We start from the raw sequence: 18,694 nt of genomic DNA on the forward strand, positions 1-18,694 counted from the left end.
CCCAGGACGAGTTGCAGTACGCTCGATTTTAACCAGCCAAACACCTTAGCGTCACGACTCCGACAGTGTATGTGAAATGCAAAGAATTCTTCGGTAACAGACTGAGGTCGTTTGAGGGTGAGAGACTAATGACAAGTAACGATTCAGCGGGGATCAACGTTGGCTGATGACCTTTTATGGGTGATGGTAGGCCCTATGCATAGTGGGTGGAGTGGGTTACAAGGACAGAGTGAACAGCCGCAGCGGTACTAGCAGCAGGCCATGGCCTCGAATGCTCAGTAACACCAGCAGGCCAACCAAGCGGGCAACAGATTGAGAAAGGGCCCAGGACAAGTGAGATATCGCCTCATCTCTCATGGACGACGAGCGGACTGGCACGCCTGCACTCTGTTCACTAGCGCTGGCCTCCACCCGCGGAGAATGCTACCCTCTCCTACACTGTTTCTGTGAGGGACCTTCTGATCCGCTTTGCCATAAGTTGGAGCGAAGCCGAGGCTGCTACTAGTTTCCGTGAAAGCACTTTACCGTCCGGCAATCCAACGTCAGGGTTAGGACCAAAGTCAGGGGCCGTCTCCAGCGCAACATTCGCTGGTCGCCGACGATCATAGTGCTCAAACCAGTCGACACAGCAGCTTGTGAACGGGGTGAGTAGTCTCTCGACTCGAGGGCAGAAGGAATATTAAGACTCTCAAGTTTAAGATACACGAACGAGCGTCTTTGGTTTGGGTCGTTTCCTCTTCCCTAAACTGTGCACCGAAACTGCGCTCCGTGGGGTCTGATTATCGGCCCCTCAAATGGATCGAAAAGAGGATTTGTGGCGGGAATGTTGTGACTGTTGGAACTTCTTGGAAAAATGTTGGGACCGGAGACTTCTGAAAAGTCTAGTAGCTCGCGTCGACAGCGAGGACACAGCCGATGCCCGTTGTCGTTGTCTCATTAAAGAAGCGACCACACGCAAAGTATCGAAACAAACAGCGCTAGGTGTTTCGAAATACAAATCCGCTGCTGTTTAAAAGAGAACAATTGATTAGCTAACGGCCGCGGTAAACGACGCACAAGTTATTCCGGTTAGATTTGAGATTTATCTGAAAAGGTGTGCGTGTGTATGTATGCATATGGGTATTAGTTATTGGCGAGATGTTCGTAGGAAGGATCTCGGCAAGGCATTTTGCAAAAATACCAAAGGCAAGGACGAACCACGTTACTGATGAGTACACGAAGCTGGCATCCAGCTGATGTTAGAGAAGATAATGGAGAAATTACGAATTCCCCGACTGACGGTGAAGGATTGTTTGGGTGGAAGAACGAATACAACTTCTGACGAGAAAAATGATCTCAGCCATTTCGGGATGTGGTTATGCTAAAATCGACAAATCACTTTCTGTTTAAAGGGTTTGATACAGTTTTTAAAAATGAGACGTATGAGTAGCACTAATTCTCTGAGTAAACCCGGTAGTCTCTGTGAACAAAAATTCATATTCTGACATCTCTCTCAAAAAATGGTTAGTTCTTACCGAGGCACAAAGAATTCAGATTTAAGGGTCCCACTAAAAACATTTTACGTCTAGTAACACATTCTGTTGCAAATCGTTGACCTAATAATAGGTCGTTACTGGCACGGTTCAACAGCATTTATATGTATGAAACAAGAAATTCGAAAAAAACTACTAGCATTTCTTCTTGAAATATCGAACTATTTGTTTAATCAGATAAAATAAGCGCCACTGAGGCGGTATAGAATCCTCACAGGGTGCTGATTTTCCCCCTAGCCAATACCTCTATTCCTGCGCGGAAAGGCACTGGGGGGAAAAGGGATAACAACTCCAATGCTTAATGCTAAAGGTAACCAATAAATCGCAGTTACGTCATTTCTAAAAAAACTTTTCAGGAGTATTGTGCAACAACTAAAACCTATAACTGTACCTGATAAAGAATAAATGATTTTTTATGTGCGGCTAATTTGTTGTACTCTTTCTATTTTAATTTTTGGCGTATTTGCACAGTTCCCCTGCTGGTCACTTAATTTATTTAGAGATTAAAGAACTAAACAAGATATTTGGGGCATGGAAGACGAAGAAAATGATCGAATCTTCGTAATATTCTTCGTAGAAAACATAAAATATCAAATACTCGTTTCCAGTATCTAAAAAAGCCCGGCTTAGCGCTTTTCCCTAATACTAGCACGGCATTATAACCGCAGTACTGATTGCGGTAAACAAAGCTGAGAAATCCAGCTAAGAAGTCGTTAGTTGTTAACGAGAAAGTTTACACTATTTTTGTGCTTTGAGTCCCGCACTGGGCTACTTAGGTATTGTTTTAGACGGCTACTAGCCCTACCTAGCAGGAAACGAGGTGTGTTTAGATCTGCTTCAAAATCTAGACGGCCTCATGTGTATCTAAATTCTGTGGACTAATACGTCACTAGTACATCACCATGTGAAGCGCTAGAAAGTCTACAGAGCAGATTCCACATGTGTTTCAGATCGTAATGTATTTTCATATTGCAGCTTGGCAGTACAGAAGCTCTCACACCTCTGCTTGCGATCCATTTAAAAAAATGATAAAATATTTACTTCGTATTCGACTGAGAACTACAGAGTATGATACTTTTCAGTATGAAGAGGTCAAAACATCGTTTTATTTTCAACCTATTTATGACCATAGTTTTGTCTTGTGAGGTCAACGCGAGTATCATGGTTATGACACCATATAAAGACTGTTCGAAAGAAACACTTTAATTGATGAAGTAGTTACTGAAAACTGTCTTTACAATGTACGCGTTTACCACTTTGAAAAATTAGAAACGGTGACAAACAGAAGAAGAGTAAATGTCATTCGGGAAATGTGTTGAGGAACCGTCGTCGTCTTATACGCGTTTAAACGTTTATCTGCAATAATTAGTGGTTGAAAATATGTTCGATAAGTAATGTGGGGTTTAAAAAATGAAAGGATGAGCGTCGGTTACCTACAATGTACAAAGTAAAGCTTGTTCAATCTAGACGGTGCTGTGCAGCTGCGCTACATAGGTAAGCTCAGGAGAATAATTATAAGATGAGAAGAAGAGATAAGTGCGAAGAAACAATGCATATGGTTATGCAAATACCTAACTCAATAATCCGCTCGTCCATTTTCTAAAATAAGCTAAAAAATATTCTACATTCTATTCCCTGCTAGCGTTTGCTTTCAAAACACTCACAAAGGAACAATTAAAAATCGAATCAAATATGAAAACAAATTTTTTATTTATTGATGGCGTATTTACAAGATGGGCGGATTTATGGGAGTCATAAGATCATCCAAGTAGCAACTGTAATAATAAAAATAAAAAAAAAAATAGGAAAATACTGATAACGAAGTTCGTCTGATGAAGTGGCTTCCGACATCAAGGAAACTTTTCAGTCAACAAGTTCTGTCATCTCCCTTGTTTGTTAGCTCAATTCATGCGTTCCTATTGACACACCGTTCTCGCCTCCTTCCTTCCCTGCCGTTTTCTCCACTTACATATGTTTTATTTTTAAAATTACCCACCAAGCATATATGAAATTGCGTTTTAACTGCAGGTTTTTATATTTGTAGGTCTTAGGGAGTTTATTCTTACGCCTATGACTATAAATTATTATAATGAAAAATAAACAGGAAATCCGAACTATGAGGTCGTTCTAGTCCCACACAGCTATATGTGAAGTGAGGATCTTGTAGGCACATGTTTTATTTATTTGTAAATAATGATATTATTACGGCGAAATGAAAGGCAATTTTAGCAAATATTACCTTAGAATTGCAGTTAATACTTCCTGAAGTTAGCTGAATATAATAATCAAGAATGTTAGAGCACCGACTTAGATCGATGCACCTATTAATTCGGCTGAACGTGCAAACGGTGTTGCTAAGTTACCTTTTTCTTTTTTTTTTTTTCAATACTTTTTGTCGAAATCGAATTTGAATATCTAGATTACGTTTTACTCTGCTAAAACTCTGACGTTTTTGGTGCTACTAATGCGATACGCTCCGACCATAATCATTCTGGTCTTAATTGCAGATCTTTTCGAAAGATACGCCGATCTCCTGCACGAGAAGGAACAAGTCTCATAGATCGTCGGTTCGGGCCTTTACCACCGACGAAGTTGAGAGACGAACGCCGTCAGATCTCCTTCCGTTTAAAAAAGTCTATTTATAAGCAGGAAGATCAGAGTGGCTACCGACAAAATACTAGAAACCGTCAACGAGTTAGCTGCGCAGACCATTCCTTCGTGCGTGACGGTATACGGAATCGCAAAGGGTGACTGGCAAAATTCGTCTGGAGATAAACCGAACAACAAGGGATAACACGTCAGAGGCAGACATACGAAAAATAAACGTCGTCAAAGCTACACCGTTTTCTAAATATATCTCCAACATTTGGATGGCTGATTCATTATATGAACCCTTGCAATATGCAAGAGGGTCGTGTTTGCTTTAAATATTTCTAGGCATTTATATGCTTAGTAAATTGTGTCTAGGTTTAACCCAGTACCCAGACGCTAAAAAGGCATTCATTATTTGGGTGAATTGAACTGGGATTTGAAACATAAAGCCTCATTCTTACCTCTGCAGGCCCTCGAAATTGTTCTACCCCGACCGCCGTAGGAATCGTCGATTCCGACAACAGCGAAACGGATCGGAGCGCAACTTAAAGGTCCCAGTCGACAAGGACTTGAATAATTAAAGTAGATTTCGCGGACTACAAGAACAATACAAATAGTAACGGTTAATGAGGTGTTAAGTAGACACACCGACGGTTCGTACTTTTTATGATAAACATTTTCATACTCAATATTTTCTGTTCGGTCTAGAATCAGTAACTTTCAGTAAGTAAAGTCATTTTGTTAGTCAATCTAACTAAAAGCACATATTATATAAACAAAAGAGCGCTAAGAATATTTAGTGGCTCCCGGAAGTGTTTCACTACTGTGCCATCTCAGAGAGGTTAGTCTAACTCGTCAAATAGAAGGCTGTTGATTAAAATGAAAAAATAATTTTTGAATCAGTGTATTTTATTATTCTGTAAAAGAAGTAAACCGATGCGACTATAGATGTAAGATAGGATCTAATATTTATTAAGCACGATACAATAACTCCATAGCAATACTTTAGTTGGAAGTAGCTTTTATTCAGTGTGGTACGCGATACAAATCGCTGATAGTATAGAAATAACTTATACAAGTTTTGGGATTATGGATATTCGATCGTTTCATATCGGAAAGGTATCGTCAAATGCGCGCAACCAAAAAAATCTATTAGGTATTCACAGTTCGGCACTGATTGGTGATATTTTTTTTATAGTAAAATAACGTGTCATTATTATTGTTAAATCGAAAAATACGTGTTCTATGAATTGCCAAATTGTTAGTAATTCGCTACCTATATCTTTTGAGCAGAATTAGTTTCGCTAAAGGAGCCTATCTCGAGTTATTCGAATAGTATCATATGGTTCATATCACAACTTCTAGAAGCTTTATTTGGTTTTTTTAAATCCACCAAAATCCTTAAAATTGACACCATCAAACCTAATGTAGCCCATTTCTCTGCATGTGTAAAATAAATCGCTAGAGGGCAAATCTCATAACTGGTAGTGAGTGTCCTACATTTACGGTCATCTGTCAAATACATATTTTCCGCCCCGCATTGTTAAGAATAGCTGGCCCCTTCTAGCACGAAACGAAATGTATCAACGCCCTATTCCCACATTTTTCAGGACAAGCGCACCCGGACACAATTCCTAAATGGTCCATTGTGGAATTCAAGTGTGCAACTACCATTAATAATGAAGGCTAATCATGCTTCGGCGCTCTCCGACCTAGATCAACTCACTGTGTCCCCAAGTCTACGCAAGCAAGCAACACTACCCCATCACGTAGACTATTTCCATCCTATAGCCGTATTATCACCCTTTCGTAGAGTTTATTAGGTTTTTGGCCTTTGTCTACCAAAGTCAGTCCAAGAATTAAAGGAAAGCGCAATAACTAAGTGAGCCATCTATATGATATCATAACCAATGAAGTTATTGTATCATGCCGGGTGCAAAATAGAATCGACATCTTTGTTGATCGACGGACAGTCTTCGGGCAGAAAAACATCGCTGTCTATTGAATGATCAGATATGATTGAAGATCTACATTGAATCAACACGGTTTCTTTTGACGGTTCGACTTAATAAATCTGTAGCGTTGTGTCACGTAAAAATCCGTGCATGAGTTATCGCACATTGGGCTTTGTCAAAGTCGTGATGTTCTCTCGTGGACCTTCATTGTGAGGTCCATAATCAAAATACTTCTCGTCTCATTTTTGCTGTGCTAACTTGCGCACAACCCACCTTAGTGTTTATACTTACAATTGTTGTTTGTTTCCTGGCAAATGAAGGGCCGGCCATCATCTTCCTTTTGATGATTGTCGTTCCGCTTATTTTTATTTACGTTGATGACGGTACTTCGATTCGAATTGCTATTGCTGACTAAAGATTGGTGCGAAGGCACCCCTCGATTATAGTTGTATTTCCAAGACGCATCGCAGACGCGGATGTTTCGGCCGGGAGCAGGAGTGAACTAAAATAAAGGAAAATGAGGAAAAGGAAAGCTACATATGAAGACACATATATAAAAATGTATTCACGTAAAATTCCGAACCTTCGGCTCACAACGCAACTTGGCAAGGGAGTGCGTCGACGAGTCTGGCATGTCGTGACATTTTTTGGCAAGCCATATTGCCATAATAGAATTTGAATGCCATCGATGTTTTTGCTGTTTTTCGGCATTCCAGTTAAAGGTATCGCAGATTCAGTGAACTTTCCTGCATTCTATAATAGCTTGTCTATATATTGGTCTATATTAATCGAACAGATCATATATGGGTGGTCATACCCCGAAAATGGCCTCTGCAGGCCAATTAGTGTTCTAAGCGGACGCGATGATGCGTTACGTTTCAGCAGGTTGATACGCACCTTGATACGCATATTTTTGCTTTCGAAAAAGTATCGCGTGTCATAGGAAAGAAACTGGACGCGTTTAGGTTCGATACCCGCTGAAAAGGAACTTGGATCACTTGACGCGCCACGCCGTTGTATTGAAGGCAGCCAGTCTGGACGGCAAGTCGGGTTTCGCAAGTTTAGTCCTGTCTCACATATCGACTGCTGGATTTCACTAAATAAACCGCCTTGGCCAGTAAAGGTCCTACCAGGTACCTGTACCAGGGCATCGATTTAATCAAACGTTAAATATAACAGTGTACTAGCTAATCAAATAAGTAGTTACTGTTTAACTTGCATAACTTGCATTTCTCAGTCGAAAGTACAAATCAAAATAATTATTTCGAATGTTATAAAGAAAGTGCGACATTCAAGAAAATTGCAGCACGATCTCTTACAGAAAGCTCTTTTGCTAGGTCGTTGAGCTCATAGGCGCTCAGCGCTTCAGAGTAGCTGCTGAGCGTGCCGAGCTGATCTCCGATACCGATAATCTTTAGTTCGGGGTTCCCGATACGCAGGCGAAACAATGCTTCTCTCATTGCTTCTCGATCAACGATTGGATCGTCGGTCATGCGAAAGTATAGGATTACCTTAAACGTTACAAAAAACCTGTTAGGGAAAGGTACATATATATATTCAATTTAATAATATTTCAGTACGCTAAAGGGAAACAGGAAAACCTAATGAGCTTATAGATCCCAAAACAGATGTACAAAGTTCCGTAAAACAGGTTGTTGGCGTAACAGTTGTTAATGTTTCTACAAATCTAGCTTTGAATATCAGCACATAACGCATGCACTATAGTTTATTATTATTATAACTGCTGATCTGTTCATCGTAAAACGTTTTATCCTCTTTGGTGGTCAAACGCTGCAATGTGATATGAATGGTCTATAAATATGGTCACCTGTTCGACTATTTACCATATGTAGTCGTCCGCAGCGACCTACTTACTTGAGCTGCTGAGGCTGACTTTGGAGTCCTCGCTAGCGGCTCCTTCTCCACGCGGAGCGTTTCATTAAGCGCATTGATTAAATCGGCGTCAGACTCGCTGCCATAAGCTGAAACGAGGCATGGAGGCAACGTCTGAGTCGATTAATTGAACACAGGGTTTTTTTTTTTTTGGTAGCAATGCTTTCGATGTATATTTGTCAGTATAATGGTGCTGAAAATTTTTACTTTTATGAAAAACCATAAAAAATATATCCACGTGCCACCTCGGCTTCGTATAATTACTGTAGTTTTGGACTGGCAAGCAAATACTATACTTCTACAGCCAAATGGAGTTAGTTAGTTAGATAGTTAGCACAATAGTGTTATTATACTTCCCTCCTCCTGTTCAATATCTACAATGACTCCTAGCATATCAAGAATTCAATATATGAAAATCTCTACCAAGGTCGCAATGTAACTGTTGTTCATTGATAACCTTCACACTGATCGAGTGACCTTTACATACTTGTCGACACGAATCTATCGAGATATTGTGCAATGCAAGCAGGACAACCGGACGATGCTATGTTGGGGCTTCCACGATCAGGAATCCTCAGCAGGGTAGACCCAGATCGGCCGGCAAAAACTTGGACCGCATTACGGGACCGATGAAACTCCATGCCGTTTAGGATTCGTCTAAGTGCAAACATTAGTAGGTTAGAGCAGGCTTGATAAAAGAATATACGAAGTAGACTGCTGAATAATTTAAATGAATAAAACACAAAACTCGACTACTGACACACAAAATAGAGTGAACTACCGTTAAGACTCTTTGAGATCGATCAAACTGTCAGGATGATGTGGTGGTCTAGATTAGAATCTGGGCATAGACGCATTTCGTTTCATGCTCGGAGTCAGCACTCTGATAGTACAGGGTAAACTTAAGTTATATTCGATTTGTAAAAACGACCTAGTCTAATAAGTTAACGGACAATTTGCCACAACTCAGAACTGCACACATTTATAATCCAGTTACAGTGGAGTAAACAGATCTATTTCATTCGACGAGGTTTGCTTAAAAGTGAGCTGGACAAATTGTCAGCGAGTTTATCGGTAACGTTTCCCAATACAAGTTAAGTTCCAACATGTCAATCAGTAGATGTTACCCGAGAATATCCGCTTGAAGATTTAGCTTAACCACGTCTCGCAAGATGCGGGTGTCGAGAAGAACATACACATCGGCTACTCCCCAGCATTGTTCTACATTAGAACCGCTACGCTGGCACATCCCTTCGTTCAAATCTGTATTGTCGGTCACAGAATCTCGCAACATCAAAACATGCCAATATGGTTTTATATAAGAGCTCATCAGTTTGAACCCTCTAAGTCTACTGGAAAAACATATCTACGGAATGTATATTACACTTGAACGCTGTTGTCAGCCTAGGGTTCTTCACTAAAACTTGTAGTTAGTAAGCCCTCTCCAATTAAATGTATGAGATTCTTTAAGGTAGATACTTCAATGGGCCCCGCAATGTGATACTGAATTTTTCAGTACATAAGCATAGCAGAGAATCACCCCATTGAAATATATCGTCATATATATTACATCGAAAAAAGCATCGACGCTGTCTAAAAGGGTCTTTACCCTTCATACTGTCGTCAAAGCGTATGCTGTTGTAAGCATCATTCACGTAAGCATCTATGTCGGGGTTAGTTTGGAAGGATAATCTTCCTCCGGAGGAATTCTCAGGGAAAAAGGTACGGCCATCTTTGATTGCCAGTCCGTAAGCCATGAGTTTTGCCTGTAGACATACTTTTTCTCGTGTCGTGATCTTATGATAATTAGTCGCACGATCACAAACGCTTAGGCGAGCTGTCGGCAGCACAAGAAAAAGTCTTAGTTAGCATTGACTTTCAAAAGTAGATATTAACAAGAAAGAAGTCAGCTGGTAGAAGAAGTAAAAAAGACAGCTAATTATGCATCAATGATCGGTACAAAGCATTTAATTAGTTAAGACATTACCTATGTGAGAACTGTAAAATTGATCGAAAAAACGATACCTTGCTACCGGCGGTATCGGATATGTTCATAAGAAAGACGGTGTTACCGTAGTGAGCTTTTTCAACGAACATAACGTTGAGCGCTTCATTTTGCTCTTTATTTAAGTTCGGCTAAAGTATATAGATGGGCAACTTTTCATCAACGTGTTTTGGTGTGTCTTACGTACTGTTTCCGCTTTGAAGTTGAACGAAGTTCTGATTGTTTGAGTAATACAGACGAAGTAGTTCAGCAAGGGAGAGTCTGTCAACTATTCCACCGTGTGCTGATTTCAGAATGGTTCCCAAAATTAGACCTAAAATAATACAAGCAGTTAACCATGCCGTTCGCTAGTATGTATCAAACAACGCTTTACGATGACAAAGAAAAGCGATATTTATTTATGCGTTTCGGCTCTCTCAACTGTTACTCGTTGTCCTTAATTGTATAAGGATATGAAATGATTTATGCCTTTTTCGTTTCACTCGTTATCGTTAATCAAAGGTAATAATAATCATTTATTTGGTTATTACTGGGTTCTTTACCGTCAACAGCGCCCATTAATTGCGAATTCGTTAGTCCTACAACCCGTTTTTGTGGGTTGTTCAGCTCAAATGACGTAAGACATCCGCTACGGTTCCACTGACCGGATATCAACATGCCATCATCAGTTTCTCCGGGAATATTCCCGTGTAATTTCTTAAAGAAAGCCTCGAAGCCCAGTTCTTGGCCTAACGTGCCCATGATAAGAGCATTCATTTTCGTGTTAGAAGAATCCTTGCTGAAATAACTATGACAGCAGATCACCAGATGAAAACAACGGTGGTTAAAAATTAATGTTACCTGGTTTTTTGTCCTCCTTAAAACACGTTTTCCGAAGTTTCGTGTAACAGATACAGGAACACAGATAGGCAGATAGAATATTATTAACACAGATAGAATATTAGGCAATTTTGATGTACCTGAGGCAGTGCAAAGCTACGCTTAACGGCAGTACCTAATGTAAAATTTGAGATATCTAGTTAGGCCTATCAGCACGGAACATAATTAGGGTCGTGAAGGACCTTATTAAAATGTTGTACGAGACCAGTCCGATATGGCTGAAGCTCCGCTAGCGAGCTCGTATTTTTATGAGGCCCATCAGAAAATAATTCCATTCTTCTAAGTCATTTTTAGGTGATGACGACTTTTCGATCAGACTAATCTAGTCTACTAAGTTAATGTATTCGGCTTTCCGTAACCCTATACCTTGTTCCAAATCTCTTGCTCTATCTGAAGAGCTAAAACCTGCGCTTTAGAGAATTTGAGCTTGAGAAAAATCTGGGCTTTGATATGGGCGTGAAAGAAAATTCGTCCAAAAACTGCTAGAACCTTGGCTATTTGTCAAATTTGCATTCAGTCATTTTGTTCTCGAAAGCACTTCTTTAGATTTTCCAAACTCTCGGAGTTATCGAGCTTCAATTTAGGTTTTAGCTATTCATTCACGTACTAAAAAGGTCGTTGCGTTGGCTCCTTCTTTCTCGCTATCAACCTTATGTAATACAGTGAAATAGTCACATAATCGGCAATGACATTTTACTGTCTTTTAACCCACTTTAATGGCCTCAATAATTCTAACGTCCACTTTTCATGTGTGGGGGCCATTTCAGACAGTGACAGCAGCAGTTCCTATCTATAGAAAGAACTCTTGCAGTGGCGGGCCCAGCTGACGCTTCATAGAATCTGCAATCCGTGTTTTGCCCTTATGCCAAATTGGTTTTCTGATTAGAACAGTTTGTCAACTTCGAAGAGATATAATAATGAAAAAGACTGTCAAAACTATTGCCGATTTTCATTTTCCTCCTCTGTGCACACCGCCTATTGTCTCAGCTGTGTATTCCCCGCAGCTGTAGCTTTTCACTCAGATCATTCGATCGCACTGAGAATCCTTCGTTGGAACGTGAGGGAACGCACAACCATCGAGGGAAAAATGATCCGACAGGTTTCAATTAAATAATATGTGTACAGTCTAAAAGCTGCCTAAATTACATTTTCTTGAAGTTAATAGTTAAACGCAATTTTAAGTTTGTACGTCATACTCGTTCACTTACGGTCCAGTTTGACGGAACAGGGATTTTTCCGCCCCATCATATCTAGCGGCAGCGATGCCCATGAGTACGGGCGCGACAGAAACTGCATCGCCTGGTCGTCCAGTGATGCTTACGACACCCTCTTCGCGGAAGGTACATACTTCAGCGCCCGGAAAACCTTGAAAGGCTGATTTATCTATACGGACATTTGGAGTTCCACCCCGAACTTCAGTTTGTGACCCAACGGAATTGGACCCGGGTCGTTGGCCACGTTGGCGAGTAAAGCTGAAGCAAGCGTAATTGGTCTTATTATCAAATGCTTGCTTGTGGCATATATATGTCACAGTATTCAGCTTCAAAGCTTTTTTTGCCATTTGGTCGACTAGCGTGATTGATCATACCTTTGTAGTTGGTACGGTGAACGGGGGGAGTAACTAAAACTGTTGTCGACATTTGTCTGCGATATCGAACCGTCCGCATATCTTTGCACAGCGGCTACGGAGCATGTTTCATTGACGGTGTGACTGAGAGAATACATCATAAAACACGCGTCATCATGTCCGGCGTCATCGTGATCGTCGCTGGCCAGAATCTGTAACACAACAGGTTGAAACGAGGACGCACGGTCCGCGCTAGCAAGTACAAAATATGGCATAAAGCTGCATTTAGCACTTGGAAATCAAAATGAACCTGTCCCGTTCGAGTGCACAGATGAATGCATCTGTAGGTTGGTGTTACAACGACGTTTATAGTTACACATGTATTACGTTGGTAGAAACGTCCATTTCCTCTTCCCATTTCTTCTTCTTCAGCAACAGTAGACCTAACCCTTTGCCTGCTAATAACTGTAAACTTATCCCTATACTTTTTTTCACTTATGAAGTTGTACTTCTTGGAAAAAAGGATCAAACTGAAAGCACTTGCCTGCTTTATATATATATACATATATATAATGTGATTAATTGTCGCTTCAGATCAATGACAAACATCAGCGTAGTGGGTATAATAAAAGGATAATACTATATATACATATATATATTATACAGAGCCAGTTATAAGCATGGACTTTGCCTCTTCTTCGTAATCGTGACCCGTTGCGCTAGCAACAATATCACTAAAGAGTCGTTCGATAAACTGATATCTGTGTCGTCGACTAGCTTCTTGATCAAAACGATCAGTTGATTCGGGCAGTCTCCAGTCGGGCATAGAGAACCTGAAACAGAAAATGGAACCTATAGACCATTTCGTTAAGCCTATTAGGAATAACTGGGTTAATATAGAAGTTAGATTTGACCGCAAGCGTGCTATTTTTTGGAATGATTACCAAATGTTCAATACTAACCAATGTAGCAATGTGATAGCTGTCTTATCAGCAATGGCATCGCTCTTAAAAGCCGCCTTCTCAATTTGGTCAATCTTATCGATGAATGACTGCATTGTCATTCCATTTGGGATAATTTGACCTTGAGTGAGTGGTCTCTCAGTGTGTTTTGTTTTAGAATAGATGCATCGATTAAAGTGTCTGTTAAACGAAGCCATTGAAGCGAGAAGTTCCGCGGACGGTATGAGCCATATAATGGCCAGTGCCCCGACGACACCAACTCCGTAGAGGTTTCGCGTCATCTACGTTATCTGCTCCTGCAACTTCTTCTCTTCCTGTAAAGTTTGAATAAATACAGAGTTATCTATTATCATTAAGGTGACTACATAGAGTTTTCTAGATTGCGAATAGACGGCTGGGAGTTAACACGCAGAAAATCGAAGGAATCGGATCGGCTACTAGTACAGCCACAGCTGGAATACTTAACAGGTTCATAGATTTGCGATCGCACTGACCGCAGACGCAGAATTTTTCGCAGCAGACGTCGAAAGAAGATCGAGTAAAGCGCTCATATTCCATTAAGTCCATTAAAAACTCGCGAGGGCTCTCAGTTTTTCGAGCTGTCTTCAAATCAAAATAGCACTAAGGGCTTCCTGTAGCATATAAATAAAGCCACTTGGCGTGTATTCAGGATTGTCCTGCAAGGTCAAGCCTACTTTCGTGAAGAAAATTTAGATTTTCGAAAAAAGCGGCTCTTCTACTTCCTTGCAGGTACGCCATTCTTCCTTGACGAAAAAGCACCGAGTGCTTAGGAATCCGAATATATACGGCTGATTGTATCTGATTCACAGGAGCTGTGCGAAGTTGACCTCGAGCTTTTTAATACGAAAAGGATCGGTAGTCATGAATAAAAACGTATGTATAGAACGAAGCACTACGTAATATAGTAGCTAGATACGCGGTCCGTGGGTTTGTATTTTGTTCGTTTTGTATGACGAACCGTTAGCACGATCTACCGAACAGTGAAGTACTTCAATCAACTTTTTTCTCTAATATGACCTATATTTAAGAAGCGCTGCATGCTTCAGCTTAGCTTGACCGATCGGGTCGGACCCCGTTTTCCTAGACGAATCTTTTTTCTAGCAAGTAATTAGCAGAAAGTGTTTATAAAGGCATAAACATTTAACGATAACGGTATTTTTTTAATTTCAGTTCTTATGTATTTAACTCCAGTAAAATCGGTACTTGAATCGTTTTGTTCAGCTATTGTTGTTGTCTCAAGCTAGTAGACCTAAGTAATCGAACATTAATTCTATGACAGAATAAAGATAGAGTTCCCTCCGTCCTTTTAGGGTTACACCCCTTACAGGGTGTCCAATAAGCGATATGACAATGATTTTAAGGTTATCTTTTTTTTTGCCATCTCTCTCTCTCTCCCGTCTCTTTCTGTATGTGTGTGTCTCTATATATACAGATATGTACATTTTACTAGGAAGACTTGTTTTAAGACAAGTACTAAGCAACACTTAATAGGGGTGGTTATTCTTGCTTTGGGAACGATGCAGCTTCTGTGTTGCGCGCATAGTACTGCATAAGGTATCGGTAGAAGACTTCTACTCAACGCCACACGCATATGTTACGTTGCGCGTTCTGATAAGCAACGCCTTCTTAGTGGTTCTATAGATGTAACGACCGTGTCGTCGTATTTGAACATATTTACATGTAAGAACGGGTTATTTCGTCAATGTTGAAAAAATCCTGCGAATTTCCTGAACGACTAGAGGGCGAACAGCTGTATTGTTCAAGGCCGAGGCCTACGCAATGCCTTACGTCGCTACAATTTAACTCGTTGCTGTGAATATTTGTTCGATTAATTACCCCTGAACAAATTTAATATATTACATAGCCCTCAGGTACGCGGCATCGTTTGAAAGACCTTTTAAAAACACTCAAAGTATCTGATTAACTTGATAATCATCATTATTGCAGGTCGATGGTCGTAGCGATGTGGAACGGTAGGGCACGCTCATAGAAACATGAGTCGTAACTTCATGATGCAATAATTTCAAGTCGGCCTGCAGCCAAGGCTCGAGCGTGGTCCTTCTTTAAATAGAAAAGCAATGAATGGCTAAAGAAGATTAATTCCATAATGTGGACATCCAAACTGACGTTTGTTCGGCACAGGATAAACGTTATTTCAAATAAATATGAGTCTGAATAGTAATCGTATCTGTTATGATTCATACGATCGTTGTTCCAAGTGTGTCTTACTGTTCATCTTATTAACAGTGAGGGTAGGGTGCGGCCATTGCGTTTGACAAAGGATACATAACCAGGTAACAGTAGCAATTCTGACGTCAGCACTTGATCCCCATAACGATGTCGGCAATGCACTAGTCGAGAAGTAAAAACAACGACGGTTTTCTACTTGGCAACTTCGCGACCTGCTAAGTAAGAGGTATACATGCAGATTATCGCAAACCAGCCATTTCAAGAAAGATGATTTCACAGTACAATTTGTTAAAAACTTTAAGCTAGGCATTTGTTATAGGTTTTGTATCCGTTGACGACCAGTGCATCAATCATTTGTTAGACGTCTCGTATACTAAACTAATAACTAATAAAGGATTTTCAAGATGGATGTAAATGCAGCACTTGATGTATTGCCAGGGAGTCCGGGATCTCATTTTCTAAACCACCTAGTACAAAAACTAGATTGCGTACAGGGCATTGTGTCCTTCCATACGCGGGCGGCTACGATGCATGTTATACGTTTAAACAACAAGTGAGGCGCAGCAGTTTGCAACTGAAGTCAAACAATAACGACTAATTCGTTTCCATGAAAAAGCCGATTATCGGCTATCTAGTTCTGTTTGTACTCGGGGTCCGCTATCTATGGTGATGTTTAACTAAGACAACATAGGACGTAAAAGTTGAGATATTTAGCTGGTTTTAGTGCACTCTGTATCCATTTTTGACAAAATTTCAGGCCGTAACGTTGCTTTACAGATCAGCTGAGATGAACTAACCATATACACGGAACACAAGCCCGTCAAAATGACACAGAGGGAACTTTTTTCGTACATTTACGCCTACAATTTTAGGGCGAAAGACCAACAGCAGGGCTTGCTCCGCCCGACGCCTTGGAGGACTCGGCGGAGTGGACTAGACCCGCCCCTATTTGCGGACCCACCAAGGGGCAAGGAAAAATTAAGGCTTTTTTCACTGTGGCATTTTCAGCTATCATCTATATGTGAAGCTCGAAGAGAAGCCACCTCTTTTCTGCAGTGCAACAGCAGAGACTTGTCGTCATCAGGAGCCCAGCCGGAACGGGTCTTGCAGGATTTGTATAAGGTTTTTTCAACAGATTTATGAAAGGGCATAACAATCTTATATCCTACAAGCTATCACCGTAATAATAATAACAACTTCCTATTTTTCTTTGACTTCATATCTACTATACTTATTAACTTTTATCTCAGCGTTAGCAGTAATTATTGCTAACGCTGAGATGTGAAGCACCGCGGCTGTCCAGTTGCTAATTGATGATTACGATGGCAACGCAGCCAAAGATGCGCCTTAGTCATTCAGACCGTTAAGTCAACGTTAAGGCGAGCCTTGATTCACAATGGTGTAATTGATTCCGTCGAAGTGGAACTGATCAAAAGCAGCTTCTTTTTTACCGTTTTGATAATAATATTAAAAAAAAAAAAAAAAAAAAGTCTTCTTCATTTACAGATATTGCAGCTTATAGTATTCATAATTCCGACACGGCATGGCGCCTTAGCGACGCCGGCACGATGAGTAAGCTAAACTAGAATAGAAAAAGTTTGCTTTCATCAATCCAAATGCTTCGTTCAACTACAACATCACGTTTGGGAGCACAGAAGTCATCTATTAGATTATAACAATGCTTACTCAGCACAGAGTACGAGTGAATCGTAAACAAACTGGACGCGAGACAAAGTAACGCCGATGAAGACGTCTACGTTGCCGCTTAGGCATCATAATGACTATACTTCTCGTGAGAACTATAGGCAGAATTGTACTTTGATATTGTATCTGAGGGGCTATGTAAGCAGACCAATTGACGTTGCTAGAAATCCATCCAGTAGTAGCTTATACAGATGAGGACATATACGAGATAAGCGTAAGCATCATTGACATTTTTCAGACTGGGTTGAGTCTAGACACCTAAAAAACGGGTGTTTTTTTTTTCTTCTACATTTCGAAGCCTTTTTTTCCCAACTTGCCGATTCTGTGGCTGCACAGTGATTTGATATTTTCCCTAGAACGTTTGTAAACACTCGAAAATTTAGCAAAGAACGTATTTAAGTGGTTGGGTTTAAATATGCACACTGTGTCCCGGTTGGTATCCCAGCAGAAGTGGGTTTAATTCAATATATTACAATTATATATATCAAATACAGTTCAACTTAATTACGATCTAACATTATTCGAAAAAAAAATCAGTGTGAACAAAATAAGCGCCTGACTTCACACGAGCGATGGATTCATTCATAAATATTTGTACTGGGCGGACTATAGTAATTGCCCCTCTATTTGAATTGCCATTTTGCAGTAGGTGTGAACAATGTAAAGCAAACTTATATCGTCTGTTTGATGCCCTGTAGTCCAGCAAAGCTACGTTCCAAGCTGGTTTGAGAAAAATACTATGAAAAACGCCTGATAATATTGGATTATTTCAATCAGAAGCTTGGGTAATTCCAAATGCTAAGACACGTTGCCAACTACCTCGTACCATCAACCTTGGCAAGATGACGTTTAAACGAGCCAACTCGGATTGCAATAGAAAGCATCTTTAGGCGCTAATGTCTAAACCCATGCACACAGCACAATATATAACGAAATTCTCTGCAAGTTATTCGTGTCAAAGCGAAGTAGGACATATCACAAAACGCAAAGAGCACAGCTTTTTGCCACTTACTTCAGTAACTGTCACGCTGGAGACCCTTTTTGACGCTCGATGGTCCTTCACTTCGGACGATTTCTGTTACGATCCACTGGCGACTTCAATAGCCACAATTACTATTAGCTCTCTGCTGTCGTCACCGTCCCAGCCCAGAACTGCATTAGCCATTAATAGTATGCCTATGCCACACTTGTGATTATCATTCCCAGCTCTTCTGGCGCCTCTTTAGAAGTCTGTCTGTTCGCGCGGGGCACGTTCCCGGTTCGTGCTGTGCCTATCAGTCTCTAGTTCGATTCCTAAATTCACTTGTTAAACTGTCCAGCAGTTTTCCCAGGAGATTGACCTGTATCGTCAGTATCACTGGCTCCAAGTCGACTCACTGTCGAAGCATGCGCCA

The 18,694-nt window shown here is 40.6% G+C and overlaps 1 protein-coding gene across 2 annotated transcripts; it reads right to left on the bottom strand.

Annotated features, from left to right (window-relative positions):
* Positions 1–3,223: 3,223 nt before the first annotated feature.
* Positions 3,224–18,609, bottom strand: LOC111266347 (uncharacterized). Of its 2 annotated transcripts, none has more exons than XM_022843771.2 (16): positions 18,313–18,609; positions 13,386–13,699; positions 13,115–13,256; positions 12,445–12,635; positions 12,065–12,328; positions 10,520–10,764; positions 10,165–10,290; positions 9,582–9,809; positions 9,100–9,235; positions 8,460–8,629; positions 7,955–8,061; positions 7,399–7,590; positions 6,977–7,216; positions 6,371–6,581; positions 4,586–4,720; positions 3,224–4,297 (listed from the first exon to the last, which is right to left on the bottom strand). In XM_022843771.2, exons 2-16 carry the CDS (start codon positions 13,664–13,666, stop codon positions 4,158–4,160), a joined length of 2,808 nt encoding a protein of 935 aa, XP_022699506.1. In that variant the 5' UTR covers positions 13,667–13,699; positions 18,313–18,609; the 3' UTR covers positions 3,224–4,157. The 2 variants fall into 2 exon arrangements, with proteins under 2 accessions (XP_022699506.1, XP_022699505.1); XM_022843770.2 differs by having other exon boundaries at positions 9,100–9,256.
* Between the last annotated feature and the right edge of the window lie 85 nt (positions 18,610–18,694).

This window comes from Varroa jacobsoni, unplaced genomic scaffold (genome assembly GCF_002532875.2).
Source record: "Varroa jacobsoni isolate VJ856 unplaced genomic scaffold, vjacob_1.0 scaffold_1076, whole genome shotgun sequence".
Lineage (NCBI taxonomy): Eukaryota > Metazoa > Arthropoda > Arachnida > Mesostigmata > Varroidae > Varroa > Varroa jacobsoni.

What these genes read in the sequence shown, in the direction of transcription:
- LOC111266347 (XM_022843770.2), bottom strand. Translation starts at nt 13,666, where the DNA reads ATGACGCGAAACCTCTACGGAGTTGGTGTCGTCGGGGCACTGGCCATT. An exon ending in CTGTTCCGTCAAACTGGACC is followed by an intron (nt 10,765 to 12,064) that starts GTAAGTGAACGA and finishes CTGCTGTCATAG; the next exon opens with TTATTTCAGCAAGGATTCTT. An exon ending in ACCTAGCAAAAGAGCTTTCT is followed by an intron (nt 7,217 to 7,398) that starts GTAAGAGATCGT and finishes GCCCTGGTACAG; the next exon opens with GTACCTGGTAGGACCTTTAC.